Source organism: Rattus norvegicus, chromosome X, assembly GCF_036323735.1.
Source record: "Rattus norvegicus strain BN/NHsdMcwi chromosome X, GRCr8, whole genome shotgun sequence".
Taxonomy (NCBI): Eukaryota; Metazoa; Chordata; class Mammalia; order Rodentia; family Muridae; genus Rattus; species Rattus norvegicus.
The window spans coordinates 83,195,016-83,219,071 of record NC_086039.1 but is presented as its reverse complement, the minus strand read 5'-3'; the positions used below and the strand labels follow the sequence as shown (position 1 = coordinate 83,219,071).

At 34.6% G+C, this 24,056-nt stretch overlaps 1 protein-coding gene across 9 annotated transcripts in view; it reads right to left on the bottom strand.

The window, feature by feature from the left end:
* Positions 1-8,890: 8,890 nt before the first annotated feature.
* Dach2 (dachshund family transcription factor 2) overlaps positions 8,891-24,056 on the bottom strand; it is a 565,808-nt gene continuing 550,642 nt past the window's right edge. For all 9 annotated transcript variants that reach the window (XM_063280376.1, XM_039100249.2, XM_039100247.2 and 6 more), the window contains one exon: positions 8,891-13,752. In XM_063280376.1, the coding sequence (XP_063136446.1) occupies positions 13,748-13,752 (5 nt within the window). In that variant the 3' untranslated portion in view covers positions 8,891-13,747. The remainder of the gene's footprint in view (positions 13,753-24,056) is intronic.

Below are 24,056 nucleotides of genomic sequence, written 5' to 3'. Positions count from 1 at the left end.
TACTGTAAGGAATAATGAAAAAAGGAAGCAGAAATTAGCTAGGTAGTTAATCATCCCAGAGAAGAATGACTATTTACTTTCTTGGCTGAAGGCCACAAGTATCCTTGGGCCTCTTGGCAGCATATTTACCAGAAGTGAGAGATGTCAGAAGTATGTGAAGGCTCTTGTTCCTTGTCTAATTCCTAAATTATTTGCAGGTTCTCTCTTCAATAGGAAAATGTTACAGTTATGCCTGGTTGGAGATCTAACACTGATGTAGAACCAGTTCAATCATCTGGCCAAGGGATTGCCCTAAAAAGGTACACTTATCTGAATCCATGTTGAACATATAAGCAGAATAGTACTTTAATGAGATAATGTTTTTTTTTCTTCCCACAATACCCGTCTCCAGTAGTTTAAGGGACTGCAGCCATACAGGTTCATCAACCTGCCAAATAATATTCACAAAAGAGTATCTTGTCCTTTATTCTTTATATTGCTTTTCTCAACATTTGATGCTTCATCAATATATTGGGATCTGTTACATTTTTTCTACATCTCTCATCTCTGCTATGTAGTGAATTGTCTGTCTTTTTATATCTGACTCTTTTTTTTAAATTTTTTCTTGTTCACTGCCAGACATTGTATTAATACCACAATATAATACATGTCAGACATTTGTACATACCACATTATTACAAAATTCAAATACTTAGAAAAAGTTCAGCCTCTCTATTTTAGAATATTCAGAATCTCTAATACTTCAAGTCTTTACAACTGCAAAGTTTCACTAAAATTTCAAAGTCTCTTCAAAAGTTCAAACTCAGCTGTGGGCTCCTATAGAGTAGAAATAAGTCGAGTTCTCCCATCGTCTAAGAAGGAAGAACAGGAAACAATCACAATAGATCAAGGAAAACTAAAGTACAATAGTGTAAAGTCCAGCATCAGACTTCTGGGATTCACTGTCTTCTAGACTCCAAACAGCTTGCCATAGTGCACAAGCACGCACACACACGTGCGTATGCACACACACAATAACTTGTCTCCTGGGCTCAGGTTGGCTCCACTCTAAGGCCTCTTCACTCCCTGATGGTTGTCCCATGATACTGGCGTTTCCTTCAACCTCAGTACCCTCTGAATTCTCTTATAGTATCTAGTTCAGCTACTAGCGTGAGAGGTAACCTTGCCCCTCTCTAGACTGCCATTTCTGTGTGCTTGAGGAAATACTCCTAGATATATGATCCCCAGTGATGGTGAGCTCTACTTCTTTTTTTTATTTATTATTAACTTGAGTATTTCTTATTTACATTTCGAGTGTTATTCCCTTTTCCGGTTTCCGGGCCAACATCCCCCTAACCCCTCCCCCTCCCCTTCTTTATGGATGTTCCCCTCCCCATCCTCCCCCCATTGCTGCCCTCCCCCCAACAATCATGTTCACTGGGGGTTCAGTCTTAGCAGGACCCAGGGCTTCCCCTTACACTGGTGATCTTACTAGGATATTAAATGCTACCTATGAGGTCAGAGTCCAGGGTCAGTCCATGTATAGTCTTTAGGTAGTGGCTTAGTCCCTGGAAGCTCTGGTTGCTTGGCATTGTTGTTCATATGGGGTCTCGAGCCCCTTCAAGCTTTCCAGTTCTTTCTCTGATTCCTTCAACGGGGGTCCTGTTCTCAGTTCAGTTATCTGACTCTTTTTAACCTGTATCTTCCATTCTCCTTTTGCTGGTAGCTGCTCAGATTAACAGCTTGTTTACCATAGGTGCTTTCATTTAAGTGCTTAATAAAAATGTTCTTGTACTTCAAAGAAAAGGCAACATCTCACTGTGGAGACAGGATGGCTTAGAACACACTATGTAAACCTGGCAGGCCTCACATTCTTGACATTCTTACCTCAGCACCCTGGAATTCTTGGATTATAGCTGTATGTCATTATACCAAGCTTAACTTTTTATTTTAATCTTTTCATTTCAGCAATATGATTTCTCTTACGGTGTAGTCATAAGTTACTAATACATTTTCTAAATACCAGCACTGTGAGACTTGATATATTGTTGCCTAGAGGCTTTGACTGTTATAGAAAAATAATGAAGACAGCCTGAACTGGCATTCTAAACCCATTGAAAAGGTGATTATACTGTGGCAGAACATCAAATGTCATTTCATCAACACTTTCTTTTACTACAAGAATAGTGCAAAGATACTGATAACTTGGAGTTCAAAATGATTGTTTATACAGTGTATTTTACTGTGGAACTGTGAAGAACCAGTTTCAACAAAAGAACAAACAAAACCTTTCAGAGAGCACCTGACAATTTGCTATGTATAATGTTCTATGTCAGAAATGCAGTATAAAACAATAATATACTCAATCTAAAAAATAAGAATACCTAGATACCTTTTATAGGGAATTGCCTGGCTCTTGTTTTTCTTCATTTAAAAAGTGAAATGGGACATGTAATAGGAAAATGTAAAGGAGACTACTGTAAGAGAGATAATATAAGCAGGGAGTGGGGAAGGGCAAAGGGGAGATGTGCTGGGTGTGGGTAACAGTGTGGAGTTGAATAGACAACCAAAACAATGTTTATACAAAAATCATGTCATCTCAACAAATGAAGAGATAAATGGCAGAAATTAATGAGTAAATGTTCAATTTTGAGGGACTCTGAATTCTGAACAAGTGAGTGTTTAAGGGGTTAATGTTATAGTTTGAATATGGCATTCCCCTTCTACAATTATTTATTATCTATTGCAAAAATTGAAATCTATCATTTTAGTCTTGGTACATTGTGAGGTGTTCCTTAACAGAAATTAAGGTCTTTTTAATGAGAATATATCCTCATGTTAAGAAACCTGACTTTTTAAAAATGAAAGTAAGTTGATATAAAGCAAATCAAATTGCTGTTTGGTTTTCTTCAAGTGGATTGCAAAATGGCATGCTCATCAGAAGTTTCACAAGTCCACTACATACATGGACCTCCCAGAATTCAGAACTGGGATACAATTTTGTTTAGTGTTATCTGGTCTCAGGAACTCTTTTTCCCCAGGTATTCTGTTATAGCAACAGAAAACTTATTTAGGCAGAGATCTGCTTGATGGGAGGTAGAGGGAAGAAGAAATCTGGGAGAGAGAGAGGAAGGGGATAGAAAACAGGGGCAGGATCAGGTGTGGGAGGAGACAGAGGAGATGTACAGTGAATCAGAAAATTGAACAGAGAAATGTTGCAGTGGGGGATGGGTAGCTGGAGGTAGCCACTAGAATGTTCTCAGATGCTAGGAAATCAAGAGGTTCCCAGGACCCAGCTGGGAAAACATTAACTGAAATACCCAAAAAAAGGGGGAAAGAGAACCTCTAGAGACCTTATCCAGTGGATAGACATGGTCCATTTTTGAGGGATTGGGCTACATACCCATCTCAAAAAATTTAACCTAGAATTGTTTCTGTTTGAAGAAAATGCAGGGACAGAGGCTGAAGGAAAGGCCATCCAGAGAAATGTCCCACATAGGGATCCATCCCATCTGTAGACACCAAACCCAGACACTATTGCTGATGCCAAAAAGTGCTTGCTGACAGGAGCATGGTATACCTGTTCCCTGAGGCGCTCTGCCAGCACCTGACCAATACAAAGGCAAATAATCACAGTCAACCACTGGAGTGAGCATGGGAACCCCAATGGAACAGTTAGGGAAAGGACTGAAGGAGCTGAAGGGGATTGCAGCCCTATAGGAAAAACATCAACAAACTTGACCCCCCAGACCTCTGATAGACTATACCACCAACCACAGAGTATACATGGAGGAACCCAAGGCTCCAGCTACATATGTAGCAGAGGATGGCCTTTTCTGGTATCAATGGGCAGGGAGGACCTTAGTGCTATGGAGGTTCAATGCCCTAGCATAAGGGGATGCTAGGGTGGAAAGGTGGGAGTGGGTGGGTGGGTGAGGGAGCACCCTCATAGAGGCAGTGGGAGGGGGGATGGGATGGGAGTTTTGTGGAAGGGGGATAACATTTGAAATGTAAACAAATAAAACAAACAATAAAAAAGAGAAAATGGTTTGAAGTCAATAAGTAAACACAAATATTATAAAAATAGGTGGGAAAGGATAGATATTATTTTAAGCGGTCATAAAAAATTAAAAAAAAACCAGAATTTTGGATTAGAAAAGAAATGAGGTAGAAAGAAAATCAGGAAGTTAAACATGGTTGTCCACAAAGCAAACACTACGATTATTATCTGGAATCATAAGACAAATGTAAATTAGGTAAAATCTCCTAGTGCCATCTGTGCCCTCTGGGCACAGAGACCTAGGAGTAGACAGGGGCAGGACCCTACTGGTTTCTGCCTGCCCTGAGGGTTAAAAGCAAGTTGCCAGGAGTATCTATACATGTGAGAGCAGAGCTCTCTGTTCCCAGATCTTGCTGAAAGAAAACAGGTCTACAAGAGTGCTGACACACTGGCCTCTGGGACAGTCAAGGAACTGTCAGAGATAGCAAGAAAAGCTAACACCAGAGACAACCTGATGGCAAGAGGCAAACGAAGGAATCTAAGCAACAGAAACTAAGACAACTTGGCATCATCAGAACCCAGTTCTCCCACCAATAAAATACTGAATATCCAAACACACCAGACTTGGATTTGGATTTAAAATCACATCTCATGATAATGATAGAGAATTTTAAGAAGGACAATGAATAACTCACTTAAAGAAATGCAGGAAAACACAAGTAAACAAGTAGAAGCACTTAAATAGAAACATAAAAATCCCTTAAAGAGTATCTTAAAGAATTACAGGAAAACACAACCAAACAGGTAAAGGAATTGAATAAAAATATCCAGGACTTAAAAGTGGAAATAGAAACAAAGGTAAATTACCCTGGAGATAGAAAACCTAGGGAAGAGATCAGGAGTCACAGATGCAAGCATCAACAACAGAATACAAGAGATAGAACAGATAATCACAGGGGCAGAAGATACCATAGAAAACATCAACACAACCATCAAAGATAGTGTAAAATGCAGAAAGCTCCCAGCCCAAAACATCCAGGAAATCCAGGACACAATGAGAAGATCAAACCTAAGGATAATAGGTATAGAAGAGAATGAAGACTCCCAACTTAAAGGACCAGTAAATATACTCAACAAAATTGTAGAAGAAAACTTCCCTAACCCAAAGAAAGAGATGCCCATAAACATACAAGAAGCATATAGAACTCCAAGTAGAAAAGAAATTCCACCCATAACATGATAGTCAAAACACCAAATGCACAAAACAGAGACAGAATTTTAAAAGCAGTAAGGGAAAAAGGCAGATCTATTAGAATTACACCAGACTTCTCACCAGAGACTATGAAAGCCAGAAGATCCTGAACAGATGTCATACAGACCCTAAGAGAACACAAATACCAACCCAGGCTACTATATCCAGCAAAACTCAATTAACATAGATGGAGAAACCAAGATATTCTATGACAAAACCAAATTACACATCTTTCTATAAATCCAACCCTACAATGATAATATATGAAAAACTCCAACAAAGGAGGGAAACTGCACCCTAGAAAAAGCAAGAAAGTATCTTGCAAGGATACCAAAAGAAGAGAGACAAAAACATAATTCTACCTCTAACAACAAAAATAAAAGGAAGCAACAACCACTATTCCTTAACATCTCTTAACATCAATGGACTCAATTCCCCAATAAAATGGCATATTCTTACAGACTGGATACATAAAGAGGACCCAGCATTTTGCTGCATACAGGAAACACACCTCAGAGACAAGCACAGATATTCTCTCAGAGTAAAAGTCTGGATAACCACATTCCAAGCAAGTGGTCCAAAGAAACAAGCTGAAGTAGCCATTCTAATATGGAATTAAATTGACTTTCCAACAAAATTTAACACAAAAGGTAAAAAAAGGATACTTCATATTTCATCAAAGGAAAAATCAACCAAGAAGAACACTCAATCCTAAATATTTATGCTCGAAATGCAAGGGAAATACCTAAAGAAATGCTCAAGATCCTTGGTCACTAGGGAACTGCAAATCAAAACAACACTGAGATTAAACCTCACACCAGTAAGAATGGTTAAGATCAAAAACTCAGGTGACAGCAAATGCTGGTGAGGATGTGGAGAAAGAGGAACACTCCTCCATTGTTGGTGGGACTGCAAACTGGTAAAACCACTCTGGAAATCAGTCTGGATGTCCCTCAGAAAATTGGATATTACACTACCTGAGGACCCAGCTATACCTCTCCTGGATATATACTCAAAAGATGCTCCAACATATAACAAAGACACATGCTCTACTATGTTCATAGCAGCCTTATTTATAATAGCCAGAAGCTGGAAAAGATCCAGATGCCCTTCAATAGAGGAATGGATTAAAAAATGTAGTACAGCTACAAATGGAGTACTACTACTTAGCTATCAAAAACAATGACTTCATGAGATTCATAGGCAAATGGAATGAACTGGAAAATATCATCCTGAGTGATATAACCCAATCACAGAAAAATACACATGGTATGCACTCATTGATAGGTGGATATTAGCCCAAAAGCTCAAATTATCCAAGATGCAATCCACAGACCACAGGAAGCTCAAGAAGAAGGATGACCAAGATGTGGATGCTTCCAATTCTTCATAAAAGGGTAAACAAAAATATCCATAGGAGGGGATATGGAGGCAAAGTTTAGAGCAGATACTGAAGGAACAGCCATTCAGAGCCTGCCTGACATGTGCCCCATATACTTACAGCCACCAAAACTAGACAAGATTGATGAAGCTAAAAAGTGCATGCTAAAAGGGACTGGATATAGATCTCTCTTGAGAGACATGACCAGAGCATGTCCAATACAGAGGTGAATGATACCTGCAAACCACTTAACTTGAGAATAGGAGCCTCTTTAGGGGAATTAGAGGAAGGATTGAAAGAGTTGAAAGAGCATGCAACTCCATAAGTTTTTATGCCAACAATGCCAACTAACCAGGGCTTCCAGGGACTAAACCACTACCCAAAGTCTATACATGGACTGACCCAGAGCTCTAACTGCATATGTAGCAGAGAATAGACTTGTTGGGACACCAGTGCCATGGACAACTCTTGGTCCTGCCAAGGCTGGACCCCAAGTGCAGGGGAATGTCGGGGGGCTGTAAAGGGGTGTGATTGGTGGAAATACCCTTATGAGGGAGGGGGAGAGGATAGGGGGCTTATAAATAGGAAACCGGGAAAGGGAATAACATTTGAAATGTAAATAAAAAATATATCCAATAAAAAATCAAAATCAAAACAAAACACAAAGCAAAAGGATGTAGATACTAAAGACCATTTTGAAATATCAGATGGATATAAGGATGCTACTGAAATCTGAATGAAAAGGCAATGCTTTTCATGCTGTGATAAAGAATCTTTATCCGTGCTCTGAGACTTTGTGAGATCAAATTAAAGATGGTGGGTAAGTTTATCCAGAAGAGGAGATTTTAAAGGAGTTCGATATCCAAGTTGTTATATGGTTCTCATCAATGGTAGTGAAATTTGCAGTAAATATCAAGAACAAAGCAAGATATCGCAATGATTTAGAAAATTTGTAGTTTTGTGAGAAATCATAAATGATATGGCCAAGGATACTGCAGTTGCTAGAAAATAGTGCGATTAAATAGCACCGAGTTCTTTGTATCAGGGCAGTAGGAAGAGTCTGAAGGCCATCCAAGTCATCTACAAGGACATTTATCACATCACAAGTTGAAAGATGCAAATTTGTTTCAAATGCTTTAACTTGACAAGAGAGCTCCACCTTCCATGTAGCCCATATTACCCAGAAATAGTTTTGTTTAGTTATTATTTTCACCTATCAATGGGTTCAGAAGTCTCTACAAACCTCGTTCAAAATAGAACAGGTACAGGTCACACTGGTGGACAAACTTGGTTTGATCTATATGATTTCAGCTTTGAAGACATACAAACTGGAAGAGTCATAGTTCCATGCACAATTATATCAAAGCTTCAAAGAAAGGCCCAGAAAGGTAGGCCATATATTGCCGCATAAGCTTTTTATAAGCCATACCAATAGCAATGATATTTGGAACTAGAAGGTACTTCAGCCAAAGCTGAAATGAAGCCCTCAACCCCAAATGTGTAATCACCAGGAACATTGTAAGCCGATGAAGGAAGCTTCGAGAAGCATGAAATACCAACCCCAAATAATGTCCAGGTGGGCCTTCTAGTACAGAGAAATAACTGCAAAGATCTTTAGTGAGACAATAACAGTCTGGCTAACAGAAATTTATTGGAACTAATTTAGATTTAAATTTTTATATTTTTATATTTGTGAACCAAATATTCCATATATGTGTACACACACACACACACACACACACATATATATATATATATATATATATATATATATATATATATATACTCAGATATAGTTTTTCCATAGAAAGTGAGTGGGTCTAGAAGAAACTTTTGGAAATAGATTTACACAGAAGATTTTCTTTTTTTTTTCTTTTTTTTTTTTCCGGACCTGGGGACCGAACCCAGGGCCTTGCGCTCGCTAGGCAAGCGCTCTACCGCTGAGCTAAATCCCCAACCCCCACAGAAGATTTTCTAGTTATTCATTCATAAAAAGTTTCTACTTCTGATTAAAATCGTCTACCCTAGAAGCAGAGTTACTAAGAATATACACTCTGAAATAGTTAATCTAGTGTAAGTCACTAAAACAGCTGAAAACAATAATGTTGACTCTTCTAAACACGTGAAATGGAACACAATTTGTATTCATGGTTTTTGAACAGAACAACACTAAAGAAAGTTATGCACACATCATCGTAGTTTCTAGATTTTGATTTGTAATGTTTCTGCTATGTACTTGTACATGTGGCAATATGGAAATAAAAACTCAGACAAATAACTGACAAATTCAAAATGCTTTTATTTATACTGAAAATTAGCAAGTACATTGTAAACAAAGTGTACTGTAACTTAACATGTGGTATAACAGAGAAACCATACATATAAGTTTCTAGTCTCTAAGATACTACTATATTTTTTGAAGGACAAAAAGCCAAGCAGAAATGAGCATAAAAAAGCATCAAATATGGTCAATATACTTAAGTCATCAGGGTTTATCTCATGGTCTTAAATTGGTGAATCTAATGCAAGGACAAAGATTACATCATTGCTTTCTAAATATACACATAATCCTCTTTTACTTAATGTAACACAGAAAATATGATTCAGTTACAGAACTTTGCTGATAAGCACAACTGAAATAACTCCATGATGGATATTTTCAGAGATATACTGGAATCACAAGTATCTTCTTTAATGTAAAGCCAGCGAGGACCTTTCAGGCTGAACACAACTGCTGTGCCATTGCTAAACAGTAATAGTTACCTCCTTTAAAAAAAAGAAAACATGTTAGTTCTTCTGTGGACCATAGCTGAAGCATAGGTATGAAAGGACTAAAATGTCAGTCTTCAGTACCCTAAGATGATTTGATGCAACAGTATTGATTTAATATCGGTAAATTTTAATTTAAGTTAATGTGTCAAATTTCAAAGATCCTTCAAGTGAATTTCATACTACAGCTCCCCTTCTTTACACAGTACTGAAGACATGGTAACTGATAAAGACTCTTTTCATAAACTATTTTATAATGTCTATAAAGATCTATATTTCTTTTACCTTTGTACATAATATTACATTTTTCTGTGCTTTATCAAAATCAGAAGGAAAGACATTACCTGGTTTGGCTCTAAAATTATGACAGCGTTGTCCATTTACAATTTTCACTGCCCAGGTTAGCCCTAAGATGGTGCATACCATATGGTGACTACTTTTCAATATCATTTGAACTTTAAGTGGTCAAACCAATATTCATTAAAATATTTGTAATATAAACTGCGTATCATCTGCTAGTTAGAGACCAACTGATTAATAAAGTTTATTATTGAAAATGAAAAACATGGGATACGGGGCTTATGTCCGGGAAACCAGAAAAGGGAATAACATTTGAAATGTAAATAAAAAATATCCAACAAAAGAAAAAATAAAATGAAAAACAAATTGTATTCTGCCATTTTGTGCTTAAAGTTGCTCTTTTCTATTATAATGGCTTATGACCTGCATATTTCACTAGCCAAATAACAAAAATTAGCCTTTGGTTACAGAACAGGAATCAGAAAATAATGTGTCTATAAATCAGCACAAATCTATTACTTGTGCTCAAGAAACAATTAAAATTAGATCTTTGTCAATCAAACGTGTCTTCGTGTATAGGGAGACTGACACTCCTTGTTTAAAATATAAATGTATACTGTAAAAGGTTTTGAGTTATAAGGAGGAAAGTATATAAAATTTCTAAAATACTTTCTTATAAAATATTGCATATTAAATAAATTAATGCAATTTCATGGCATTAATTTCAAAACCAAAAATGAAGGAGCTATAAGGTAACAGAAGAAAGACTTGGATTCTGTGTAAATTAGAAAAGCTAGAGCAGGTCTTTATTTGCAGGTAAATACACATTTGTCCAAGAAAGCCATGGAACTAACTTGATGTTTCAGAAACCAGAACATAAAAATCGTTTTGTTTTTAATAGTTTGGTAATCTTTAACCCCAGAAAAGTATTTAGACTAATCTTTTGGACATGCAGTCTGAGCTCTGTAATGAGGTCCTAGGCTCTACATCTTTCGTTTCTGTGATGATATTGACCAATGAAGTAATCAGTTCTATAATCCACCTCATCTTCTGTATACACAGTCTGCAAATCAATAAAAAGCTCTTCAACATCAAATGTCATTCATTTTTACTAGGATTTAAATTTTATACAATAATAATAAAGCTTGAATCATGCAGTACAAAATGTGAACATTACAAATTTGAAAGCAAGGGTAAAATAAACAATGTCACCTAAAAAGTCATATAAACATCGCAATGAATGGAAAACACAGTCACTTTTTTTTTTTTGGAAAAATGCAGTTTTTGAAAAATCTTTCATTTTATTTTGTTTAATTTTTTATCTTTTACAAGAGACAAACACTTCTGGCCACAACTTACATTTAATGCGCCCACTTACAAAGCTTATCAGGAATAGTTTGCACATCAGCTTGCAAATCAAAAGACATACTAGGCCACCAAGAAGACAACATTATGGTGTCAACCAATTGTATCACTCAAAATACAGTAAGTTGAGATGCCATTAGTAAAACTTCCCCACATTTTAACGATAGTAGTAACCAAACAGCATGGCAGGCTGTATATTATTAAGACATTTTCTGTTACTGCTGTGAGTATTCCAATACAGACTGATTATGAGGAAGGAACAAGTAATGGCCTAGCAATCGATGCTGTTCCTTGGAACAATCTCAAAGTTTGCCATATTTCAATTTCAAAATGCATTTCAGCTATAATATGAGTGATTTATCATTTAGTAGTAGCTGTCAAAGTAAACTCCTAGATAAAACAAAAACATCTGGAACCATAAACAGAAGAGAGCTGTAGCTGAATTTTAATCCAAATCTGCCATGCTCACTTCATTAGGAATAGGAAACAGCTAATTAGTAGTTGACTCCTTCAATTTTTTAAGAGGGTTTATACTTGATCATCAAACAGATACTATCTCATATACATTCTGTATGCAAACATGATTATAGATTAGGAAAAGCAATGAATAGCTCCTCTCCAGCAGAATGTCAGGCTCTTAAACAGTCATAAGGAGGGACATACTTTGACACTTGTGGAGAGCTGACAGTTACCTTACTGCTTCAATATTTATCCAAAGAGCAAAATGGGGAATTATGTATCTACAGGTATGATAGTATTTTAAGTAAAAAATAGGGTTGGGTAATCCTTCTCGTAATGTAGAAATGCCTAACTTAGCATGGATGGCATAGGGAGTTAGTATTATCTTCTCCACTAGGACACCCTCTCATGAAAGGTTAAATCCATCAAGAGCCACATTTGGCTGTTTCAGATCCAGTAAGTACTGGCCTTCTGTATTATACATCTAAAGTTTATAAAAAAGAACAACTACCATCAAGTGCCATTAAAAAGGGCATACAAATAGGAAAATGCCAGGTAAAAGGAAGATTCTGACTTTTCAACTAAAATAGTGAAAAAAGACAATACTGTATGTTTAAGTGACCTGATTTAAAAATTCTATTAAACATTCTGTATCATTCAGTACATGTTCTTTGTTGATGAAAAGGTGACTCTAGATGTTATACCTTTGGTCATAAATCATTGTTATTTAGTTCATATATTTGATATTACCAATTTTATTTCATTGTTCATCAATTGTTTCTAAGTTGGCATTATTTTGATGCAATCAAGTGAAACATTATAGATTTTATACCAGTAGATCATGTGTGCATCATAGAAAGTACCAAAAGCAAGAATCTTTATAACTTCGAAAAACATTTCAGGATGTGAAACAAGTAACCTATCATATTGATATGCATTAATGTATTATTTTTTAAATTATTTAAGTCTAGTGGTCATTCCAAAAGAAATTACATATGTGGTCACAAGGAATTAATTATTAGAAAAATGAATAAAATATTAGTTGATATTTTACGTGAGTAGAACTTTTGTCACAAAAAATATAATACTAGGGCAGATACTACCCAATGAGTAAGATTTTGATGGTATAATGTGAATGTTTGAAAAATGTCATTAAATGACTTTGATCACTCAAATACTAATGTATTAGATTCTTGAAAGGTGTGAAAATGATCCTAATTAATATCACCAGTTTGTGGCCAGGTCTTTAAATAAGTAAATTGTCAAAAATATTCTAAGACACTTCCTGAGCAATTCAGGCCAAATGAACCATTTATATATCTCTTGGAAATGTTAGTTACCTGATTATGTTTAGACCACAGGATGAATAGTATAAATGTTCACAATGAAAATGACCTATAATTTCTTTCTTTCTTTTTCTTGTATCTGTGGGCTTTATTCATACCATTATGTTTGTTTTCTGTTGGTATCATTATGAAGAAGAAGCAAAGTTTGGGATCGAAAGGAAGAAAAAAGTAAGAAAGAAGGCATATTGAGTAGGCTGGGATCAGTTTTTAACATTGTCTTCTTTATAGATGAGGGATGTGCTAGTAGAAAGGGAGTAGACAACTTGCTCTACCTCATCAGTTAAAAGGAAAATATAAGTGTGGCATGATTTAAGAATTAAAGCTCTCTATGATATTTTTTTAAGAGAACAAATCAGGCACACTTTCTTCTACAAAGTGATCTCACAGGCTATGACAACATTTGTACCAATAAATTGTCTGCTAATAAAGGTACTGTTAAATAACATATTGGAGAAATAGAAAGTTATTCCATAATAGGCATGACTCAAAGTAGGTTTTTCTACACTTTATTTTCTTACATACAATCTAGAAATATCATTTAATCCATCTTCAAAATTGTGCCACCTACTTACCCACTACAAACCTGCTGTATGGATAAATGTGATAATGTTTGTGAAGCACTAGGAACTCATTGAAATAAATGGGTAAAGCAACTATAAAGTGTCACATTTAGTCATCATAATTGTCCCGTAAAATCTTGGAAAGACCATTCTCTAGTACATTTTTCCTATGTGTTCAAGGTTCTATTCATCAATTATGAACAAATAGTAATTGAGTGTTCCATATTTTAAAAGAATTTGAGCATGAATTCTAAAGAATCACAACACTAAGTAAGCAGGTAACTGCTACAGCACCCTATCCGTTTCTATGATCACTTGAAGTTCCGGCATCAGTGTTCAGGCTGCACAGAAAAACAATAAGACCTGGTCAAAATGTCATTCCAACAAAGAGATTCCAAAGTTTTACTACAAACTCAATTTATTTCCTATGATAGATAGACATAAAAATAGTCAGCATTTGGATAAATATTTCTATAATTTATATTTTTATTAGCTTTTTCTTTTAGGGGAAACTTTATTTCTTAAAATTAATTAACAAAATGAGAAAACTTTAGATGTACTGTAAATTTCCAAATCAATTTTATTCTCTTTGCATGATGCTAACAATATGAAAGTGCTCTAAATGATAGTGCTCAACTAAAATATGCTTATGAGCCCTTTGAGAATGCGCTACGGCTTTACAATCTGAAGTGACATGCATGGCTAGCTGAATAAACAAAGCATTTAGGATGGTTTCTGTTTCCTTGTTTAAAATATCAGTAAAGATCCATACCATTTTCTATTGTGGCAAAAATCTCTAGTAAAGGTTGCAATGTTACTTCTAGGATGTTTATTTAAAATCTGCTCATGTAGAATGTTACCAAATAAGTATCCAAAATGTCTTCAGAAGTTTAATTTATGTTTTGAGCAAAATGCTGTTATGATTTTTTTCTTCTACTGTTCTAATGTTTTCTTTCAAGTGATTTCTTATCACTTGCTCATTTATATAAATGAAAAATAGTCATTAAGCACTAATAAGCTTCATCATTGGAAACCTAGGTTATGAGGTCTCTCTTTTATAGTGGATGCCTTACTTTGTAAGCATTCATATATTTTTTAAATGAGTTCTCTTAGTAAGTCCAGTGTGTTTTTAAATTCCTGTATTATTTAAATATTTATGAATTTCAAGTAAGCACTGTATTATTTGAAATTAGAATAACCATAGATGGGTCATGGTTCCCTAATGTACATAAAAGAAAAATGAAACAATGTGGGGTACAATCAACATAATTTTGTCTTGTGGTAATTAAATTCAAATTAAATGTAAAATGAATTGCATAAACTTTATTTCAACTGTAGAAAAAACTCGATATTTGTTATTCTCACTAAACAACAGTAATGAAGGTAGCTGTGTCATAATTAGGTAATATCCTTGTATAAATATGGTCCTGCTTATTTGACAGTAGTGAAAGCACACTACTGCGAGACATCTCAAGCAATAAAATGCTATAGAATCTGACTGATTCTATGTCTGTGGAGAAAAACCAAATGACATCATCGTTTCAGATATTGCATGGTGCTTGTTAGAATGTTAGTTAATTTTTTTAGAGTAATAACCATTTCCCATTATTTGCAAAAAGTAAGATTTATCTTTGAATCAAACTTAACACAAGTTATAGGTCACTTATTTTTTTGTCTTTTGGTTTTTCTTTCTTTTTTTTTCTTTCTCTTTCTTTGGAAATGGTAAAGAACAGAATTTTAAGCATCTCTTGCTCACTTTTAAAAAAATACTAATTTATTTATTGAGATTATAATACAATTATGTCATTCTCCTTTCTTTACCTGCCTCTAAACTCTCTACTACAGTTACCCCTCCTTGGGTTTCTTCAAATTCAAGGCCTGTTTTTTCATTATAGCTGTTACATATATCTATTTATATGTATGTACATATATTCCTGAATACATAAACACTACCTGCTTAGTCTATTTGTGGTTATTTATATCTCTAATTTTAGTTGTCCTTCTAATTTTGTGAATTAATAATAAACTACATACTCTCCCCAATTTCAAAACTGTAGTCATTCATGATTTGTTTTATAAACAGGGTATGAAAAGCTTTCTGTCCTCACCAAGGGTAATGTACAGGACTATGAGTACTATAACTACATAATGAAAAGTTAAAGGCTTGGCAGAATGCTTTAAATGATACTTATATGGCAAATATTTCAACTCTACTGAAAACTACCTATACTTAATCTATAAATCATCAGATAAAGTATCTGATGATTACTTCATGTATATTTAATAGAATATAGCAATAATAACAACTTTGTCTTGTCGTGTGTCAGACATCTTGAAGAGAAAGTAAGGGGAGACTTCTAGTGATTAGTATTGGGTTGGCAAGTTGTTAAATGAGAAAACCTGGCTATCAGTGCTCTTTAAGTAACTTTGCTTTACTTCCTTCACAACACAATCTCTTTAAAATGACAATAAATCATATGTGCTTTGGAGAGTCTAGCAATTTTTTAATATCAAGAATTTTGAAAGCCCTTGAGTTCTGCTTTCCAGCAGGGAAAGAGAAGGTGAACAAGTAAAAGCCGGTTTGTAGGAGCCACTTGAAACATGGATGTCACTTGCAGAAATGTTATATTCCTTTACAATTTTCATGTAAAGAGCAAGTTTGAAATCTGATGTTTACATTTTCTAGGATGTTAACCTAAATAATCTAAAGGTATATTTAACATTTTACCAATATGTAAATATAAAACATTTTATATATGTTTCACTTTATAAAACATTTTAAAATAATTAAACTTGCGTTTTAATATAAAAGACATGAAAATATTTTAATATATTTAAATGTATGGTTAATTTGGCTACTACTTTTGCTTACTACAATGATAAGAAAACAATAAAAAAATTGTAAATGTAATGACTCAAAATATGGGAAGGAATGAAAAACTGAAGTAATGGAAAAAGATTAATTTGTATAAAAGATTTGTAAAAATATTCCAAATGGAAAATGAAAATGCAGTTGATAGGACATGGTAAGAGCTGATTTTTCACTCTAAGTTTTCCTTCACTCATTAACTGTTCAGAGCTTCAAAGATATATATCTAACTTAAATATTTAAATAATTTAAGAAAAATAAAAACACTTAAATATTGTTGACAAATAGTGCTATAAAGAAAAAATGTTTTTCAGAAACTTTATGCTTTCTGGAAAGTTGAGGAACTAGAGAAAATATTGACTTGATAATCATTTACATTGTTGACAAACATCACAGCATTATATCCAGTTGTATGCCATTGTTAATTTTCAAATATTCAAAATGTAAAATATAAACTCAGTAGAACAATGAGAATATGTATCAAATCCTAAACTATGTTTCCTTTCCAAAACAAGTTGTTTAATGATTATTATAAATGAGAAAATGTACTAGATCAAACAGACACAATTTTATATTAAAACCATACAGTAAGGAAATCTGAGTCCATGATTACATATCTAATGTCCTGTTGAGTGTGAAGTGATTTTGATAATAAAACAATTCTATTGCTATCTTTGCCATATTTCACAGCCTTAAGTAACAAAAGGTATCACATTTGTCACTTTCTGCAACTAGTAACCTAGCATTTACTAATATAACTTCCAAGTGTTTATTAAGTTACTGTTAATTTTAGATAATGTAACCATCAAACTAAAGATAGCCCCCTAAATGCTTCTCTGAATAGATTAATATTGGAGTTATCTAGCTAATAGTTACAACCTTTGATCCTTTATCTAGCTAATTATTACAACCATTGATCAATAGTGATATATAAAGAGGGAAAATAGTAATAGGGCTAGTATTCATTTCCATCATTTATAGCAAGCAAACTAAGTTCTTGTAGGTTAGTTCCACACTTTCACATTGTGCTAATCACATATTTTAAAATAAAGAAATAAGGATATTATTGTTAGGGCAAATTGTTGTCAGAAACTGACACAAAATATCACATCGCTGCACATATATTATGAAGTGACTTTCTTTTCTACACTATTCAAAACTTAAAGTTATAAAAATAATACAAATGTCACAAAACTACTGTTATTCAAGTGGTATTTATATAATAATTTTAAAATTTGAAATTAGTAAGAAGATGGTAGTGTATATATACATATGTATGTATGTATGTATGTATATATGTATACATACATAGAGATGTACACATATACCCACAATTACAAAATTTTTAAAAAACATTGCATTAAAAAAATTGGGTCTTAACATAGTAGCCACTAGAGGTGCCTTAATCAAATCTCCCCCATTGGTAATGAAAGAAGAAAGACTTGTGTATACCCCAAATGCTGAGGAGAAGAATGGGTCTCGGTTTGCAATTCTCATTATCTTTCTATCACTATAATTTCATCTGTTACATAAGTGAAATGTAACTGGAACTGTAAGTATGGGAGTCTCAGATCAGTACAAGAAATCTGATGGTATCATCATGATATGCACTGAAGTTTTTGGATCAGGACAAATGATATTTGTTAACACTGTAATGATATGGTACAAGCTACTTATGAAAACTAAGCCATAAATAAGCAAGCTTTTCACATCTTCCTAAGGATCTAGAAACATGATTTGGATCATAGTGTAATAGGTATTTCACAGCAGAGCGGCATGATATAATCTGGAGGGCATGACTGACCAAGTTAAAAATACGGAGGGTTGAAAAAATTAAGATGCATTACTCCTGAGAGTAATAACAACTAAAACTCAAGCCTTCTAATGAAACTTAGAGAAAAATAAAATACCATCCCTGTTTGCCAATTTATGGAAAGACCCTGGGGCTTACTTTGTAGGGCTTGTGGTGTAACATTTTCTCTCTCTGTAATGGCAGTTGCAGCAATATTTCAATACTAATACACAGTTGTAATGGTTTGAAAAAGAATGGAGCTCATAGGCCTTATACTTGAATGCTTAGGCACCAGGAAGTGGCACTACTTGAGAAAGATTAGGAGGTTTATGTAGTCTTGTTGGAGTAGGTGTGGCCTTTTTGGAGTAAGTGTGTCACTGAGGGTAGACTTTGAAGTTTCAAAAATCCCGCACCTCCTCCCTCCCTCCCTCCTTCCCTCCCTTCCCCTCTTTTCACCCCCCATTCTCCTCTTCCTCCTCCTCTTCCTCCCCCCACCTCTCCCAGTTGCCTCTCCCTGCTTGACAATCAGGATGCAACTCTTAGCTACTTCTCCAGCACCTGCTTAACTGCTGCCATATACACCCTGCGATTATGATAATCGCTTTTTTATAAGAGTTGCTTTGGTCATGGTGTCTGTTCATAGGATTGGAACACTGACTGAGACAGTAGTGCAGCACTCTAGTATCAAAGAAGATATTTGAGAGGAAGTCCATAAACTGACTCACATTTCAATAATCTCTTTATTCCCTGAGGTATTAACCATCTTTACAAAATGATATATGTTCACTGTTCAAGAGCATTAGAGAGACTGTGCATACCTTCCAACACAGTAGAAGCATCACATGAAGGGAATTAATGATTGATGGATTTAGGGCAAGAAGCAGTCAGTGGAATCTCTAAAGACAGCCTGAGAACACCCTGTCTGGGGCTTTAAAGTAAGGACCTTTAATAGAGAAATTCTATTGATTTTGAAAAATCATATATCCATGATGAGAATTAATATGTAATTTATCTTTTTTTAACATATTTTATAGTCACACTAACAATTTTCTTACCATTGTACTAAACTTTGTAAATGCAGGTCTATAATATGGGTAATTATTCTAGCAATTATCAGATTGATCGTTAACCATTTGGAGGATGTTTGCTTCAAGTTAGTATGTGAAAAGCAAAGAGAAAATATAGTAAGTTTCAGGAAAGATGCATACTGTTTTAGTTGATTTGGGGATTGGATAAAAAATACATATTTATATAGAGTTCATATTGAATAAATATTAAGTGTTGACAAATGACATTGTTTTCATTTTTCATTGACACATTTAGGGTATATTATTTTGAAGAAATTATAAATTTTATATCTTATAGCAATTGTTCTCCATCCCAAAGAAGCTTTTAGATTTCATGTTTTTGAACTAAAACTATAAAGAAAAAGTAAATAATCTAGTAAGTTTATTTTTACACAACATTTTTTAACTTTGGTAAATATGCTGACTTTAATTTCTACTGATAGTGTTAGTCACAAATGAAGAAAAAATATTGAAAATTACTTTGCTTTTAAGGAAAAACAACAGAAAAAATGGTGTTCAATAACTGTATATTAACCAAAAATATTGAGAAGTAAGTAATGTAGAATTATTCATTAACCTATTTCACTTGCAACAAACAAACAAAAACAAAACCCTAGTTCTTAGCATTCTTTGTTGTCTTCTTTTCCTTAACAACAGAGTTTCATGCACAGACACAGTGGGTCACGATGTCCTTGCAGTTTATGAATTCATCTTTATTGTTTTATTTTATGACTAGATAGTTCATATACACTGCTGGATTTTATCTAAAATTTAGGAGCTTCATATTCCATGTTTGCTTTTCCTCTAATTATTAAGATGATTGTGAGGTCAATTTTTTAAATTTAAGAAATTTGTACTATCAACTCTATGAGTCACTCTTAACAACAAAATATAGTCATACAAAAGTTAACTAAGGTATAAACATGCAAAAGGAGAACTCTCCCTGCGATCATAAAACGATGTTATTTTCTGTTCAGCAGTTCATGTTACTGCAGTTCATGCTAATTAATTAAAGGAGCTGTTGCAGTAATGTGCAAACAGGGAATCTGAGAAACTGAGAGGGCTTTTAGGTCTCCAAGTGAAGTTAAGTCAATCTGGGCATGGGCAATCAAATGTAATGAAATCACTTGTCAGTGCTAAGCTTGCAAAAACTGTGAAGTTTGACTGGGGAGTAAAAGGATTATAATTAGATTTCCAATAGGATAATAACTAAATGGCAGAATGCAATAAAGAGAAAATATTACTTTGTTAGCTAATGGTACTGATGTTTGGTTTTAGTTTTTATCAGTTTACTTGTAGTTGTGCTAATTTAATTTGCTTTTATCAGCAAAAATGCACCACACAAATGCCACTTAAAGGTCATTTGCAAAAATCATTGATCTTGAAGGTACACTTAATGACACCTGGTATGTTTATTTTATGTGAAGCAGAGATTGGCTGATAAGATGGTTGATGTGCTGTCTTGCAGGTCTCCAGCTGAGTTAGAGGAATTTGAATTGGACCACACTTGTTCATGTGTTCCTTTGAAAAATTCTGCTCCTGAGATGTGGACATAATCACCATAGAGAGTACTTTATTCATTGTTGACCACATGAAAACCTTTAAGTAGAGGCATAATCATAGACTGCTGAAATATGAAATTATTTTAATTAAGGCTGTCTATGTGCATTATCTTTTTGTCAAACAACATTCAAAGCACATTAGAAATGAAAGAAACTGATGAGACTTCTACAAGATATAATCCAGAGCATTTTGTCTGTATTCAAATTTATGTGGACATATGATAAAACTAGTTTTGATTGTTTTGCTTCTAAGAGTGACCATCGAACATTTTACCAAGTACCCTTTATATCTTCTTAAGATGATGTCACAGTGGAACTAATTGAATTTCAAAGAGAGAGCACTAGGTTAATGCTAGATTTCTATCCAGCAGAGCTATCGACAATAGGAAGAGAAAGGACATCAATGAAGCCTGAACTGTTTCCTGTGATGCAGATGAGTTTTGGCAATGGCAGTGCATTGGCACGCATGAATTGATTCTCACAAACAAAGACAGGAAGGAATCTTTCAACCTACAAAACTGAGCAAGGCAGGGAGGTGAAAAATATGTAAACATTTCAAGGTAAATAAAAAAAGAAACTGCAGCATATCAAAACAAAACTGTTAGCAAGAATGGAAAAATAACAGCAAAGCTTTCATTTCATGTTTTCAGGCACTGTATGGTTTCTAAAGACTATGAATGAAGATAAAATTAATCTTTCAATTATGAATATTTAAAATCATAGGTTAATGTTAAGTGTTTATGTAACATAAGAGTTGTTTTATTTTATGAGCTATAATTATAATTATTTCTGGTCATATTTTCAGATATCTCTTCCTCTAACAAAACAAATTATTTTTGTTGCAGAAATCTTTTGTTTTTGAAGGTAGCATCTTTCTATGTAGTTCTGGATGACCTGGACTCAAAATATAATGTAGGCCTTTGTGGAAATCACAGATATCCACCTGCCTCCATCTCTTGCATGCTAGAACTAAAGATGTATGCCACTACACATGGTCTAAAAATTTCTTTTTGATTTGTGATTCTACTATCATTTTAATGTAGGACATTCACTTTAGTTTTCAAAAAAGTAATGACAGGAGTTTTATTGCATATAAGGCTTAAATGTTGAGCTAAACAAGATAAAAAGGTCTACTTTCTACTGTTTTCTGTATTATGAATGTCATGGGATCCAGTACTTCAAAATTTTATATTCAAGCCAGAAACTGGAAATAACCTAGATGTCCCTCAACCAAAGAATAGATACAGAAAATGTGGTTCATTTACACAGTGGAATACTATTCAGCTATTAAAAACAATGCTACAATCCACAGATCTAAAGAAATTAAGTAATGAGGGCCCAAGGGAAGATCAGAGAACCTCACTCAGAAGGGGAAACAAAATAGTCATTGGAGATGGATGGAGGGAACTGGGTAGGAGAGGGGAGTAAGAATGGAAACAGGGATGGGGATCAGATGTGGGGAGTAGGGGACAGAAGAGGGCTAGGAGTTAGAACAGAAATTGGTGGTGGGTATCTCTGGGATTAGCTGGATAACTAGGATGGAAGATGTTCCTGGAAGTCTATGTGGATGACTCTAGCTAGGATTCCTATTAATGAGGCATACGGAGATTGAAGTGACATCTGTAGCCAGGTGGGACTTCCAGTTGTGGGAGGAGGACATCAACCCACCTACAACACTTTCAACCCCAAATTTGTCCTGCCTACAAGATGTGCAATGATAAAGATGGAGCAGTTGAGATAACAGCCAACCGATGTCTAGCCCAACCTGAGACCCATCCCATGTGAGAGAGCAAATTCCTCACATTATTAATGATATTCTGCTATGATTGCACTATCAGGAGCCTAGGATAACTGTCTCCTGAGAAGCTGCATCTAGCCGCAGATGAAAACAGATGCATAGACCCAGTCAAATATCAGGCAAACCACGGGGAGTCTTGTGGAATAGTGGGATGGAACTTAACAAGCCAGAAGAGTAAAGAACCCTACAAGACCCACAAAGGGAACTGTGTCTGACTCTGGACTGCCTGGCGAGGCTTCAATGGGAGAGGATGTGCTTAGTCCTGCTGCTACTGGATGTCCCGGGATAGGTGGTATCCAAGTGGGTATTCCCCTTTCTCTGAAGAGGAGGAGGTAATAGGGGGTAGGATTTGTAAGGGAGGGACTGGGAGGAGAGGAAGGAGAGGGGGATTCAATTTAGATTTAAAGTGAATAAATAAATGAATGAAATTCTAACTCAATGAGAAATTATTAAATTACTATATTTTATCATAACTGTACAATGCTGACCATATATACTAAGCAAAAAACTTTATTTTGGAAATAGTCAATTTTCTCATTTAAAAATAAACTAACTCAGTACTTATAATATTGCATCTGATTTGGGAATTTTTTTAAAACTTAGTGAGAATATGTTCAGAGAAAACAAAAACTATGCTTTTCTAGGCATAAATTAATATGCAAAAGTTATTAAGTTAATATGGGGTGAATATCTACTTTTATTCATGTCACACTGATCACAGTTGAATTATGTATTTATATAAAATCTGTTATATAAAAACAAAATAAATTTATGACAACTCAACACTCATTTATCATGGAGTTGAGAAAAATGTTGTTTCTATCAACTAAAGGCATCATATAAATAAGAAACTATATTGACTTGTATGAGGATATGAGAATAAATTGTAATGTAGTGAAACATCTACTGGTACTGTGTTTAGATCCCTTCAGTTTCATCACTAATCTTAGATCCCATTCACATTAGGGGCACAGCCACACCTTGGTCTTCCTAACAACTGTGTTTGTGTTTGTGTTACTGTTCGTTCATGCCCAGATAACAGGAACCTTAGTCACCAGACTCACTAATAGTGGTGCTTTATGAATTTAGCTGTGGAAAATGAACTGTCTCAACAGTTAATCCTATTTTAATTCACTTGGCATATTTATAAGTGCCCTTTAAATTGTGAGAGGAAGGAAGGCAAGCCGGCAAAAGAAAAAAAAAAGGGCCTAAGAAACATCCCAAACACTTTTGAATGACCTAAGCCTGCATGGTTTTTCACAATTAATGAAAGTAATTTATTTAGGCTATTAAGATGCCTCAATGTCAAGCATCATTAGAAGGTCCATGAAATCTGATGTTTCTGGATTTATCAAAAGACTTTCAAAACAATAGAAATATGAGCTTGTAAATTTTGTGAAGCTGCTCAGTTGTACATGGTCACTTCTTTTCTGTTACCTTCACATAGATATGATCATAAAGCAGAAAAGCATCCACTTATTAACCTTTCAGTGAAAAGCACATTAATATCCTTCTTTGTGTTAGAAAGTTTGGAAAACTCTCTCATCTCAGAGAGAT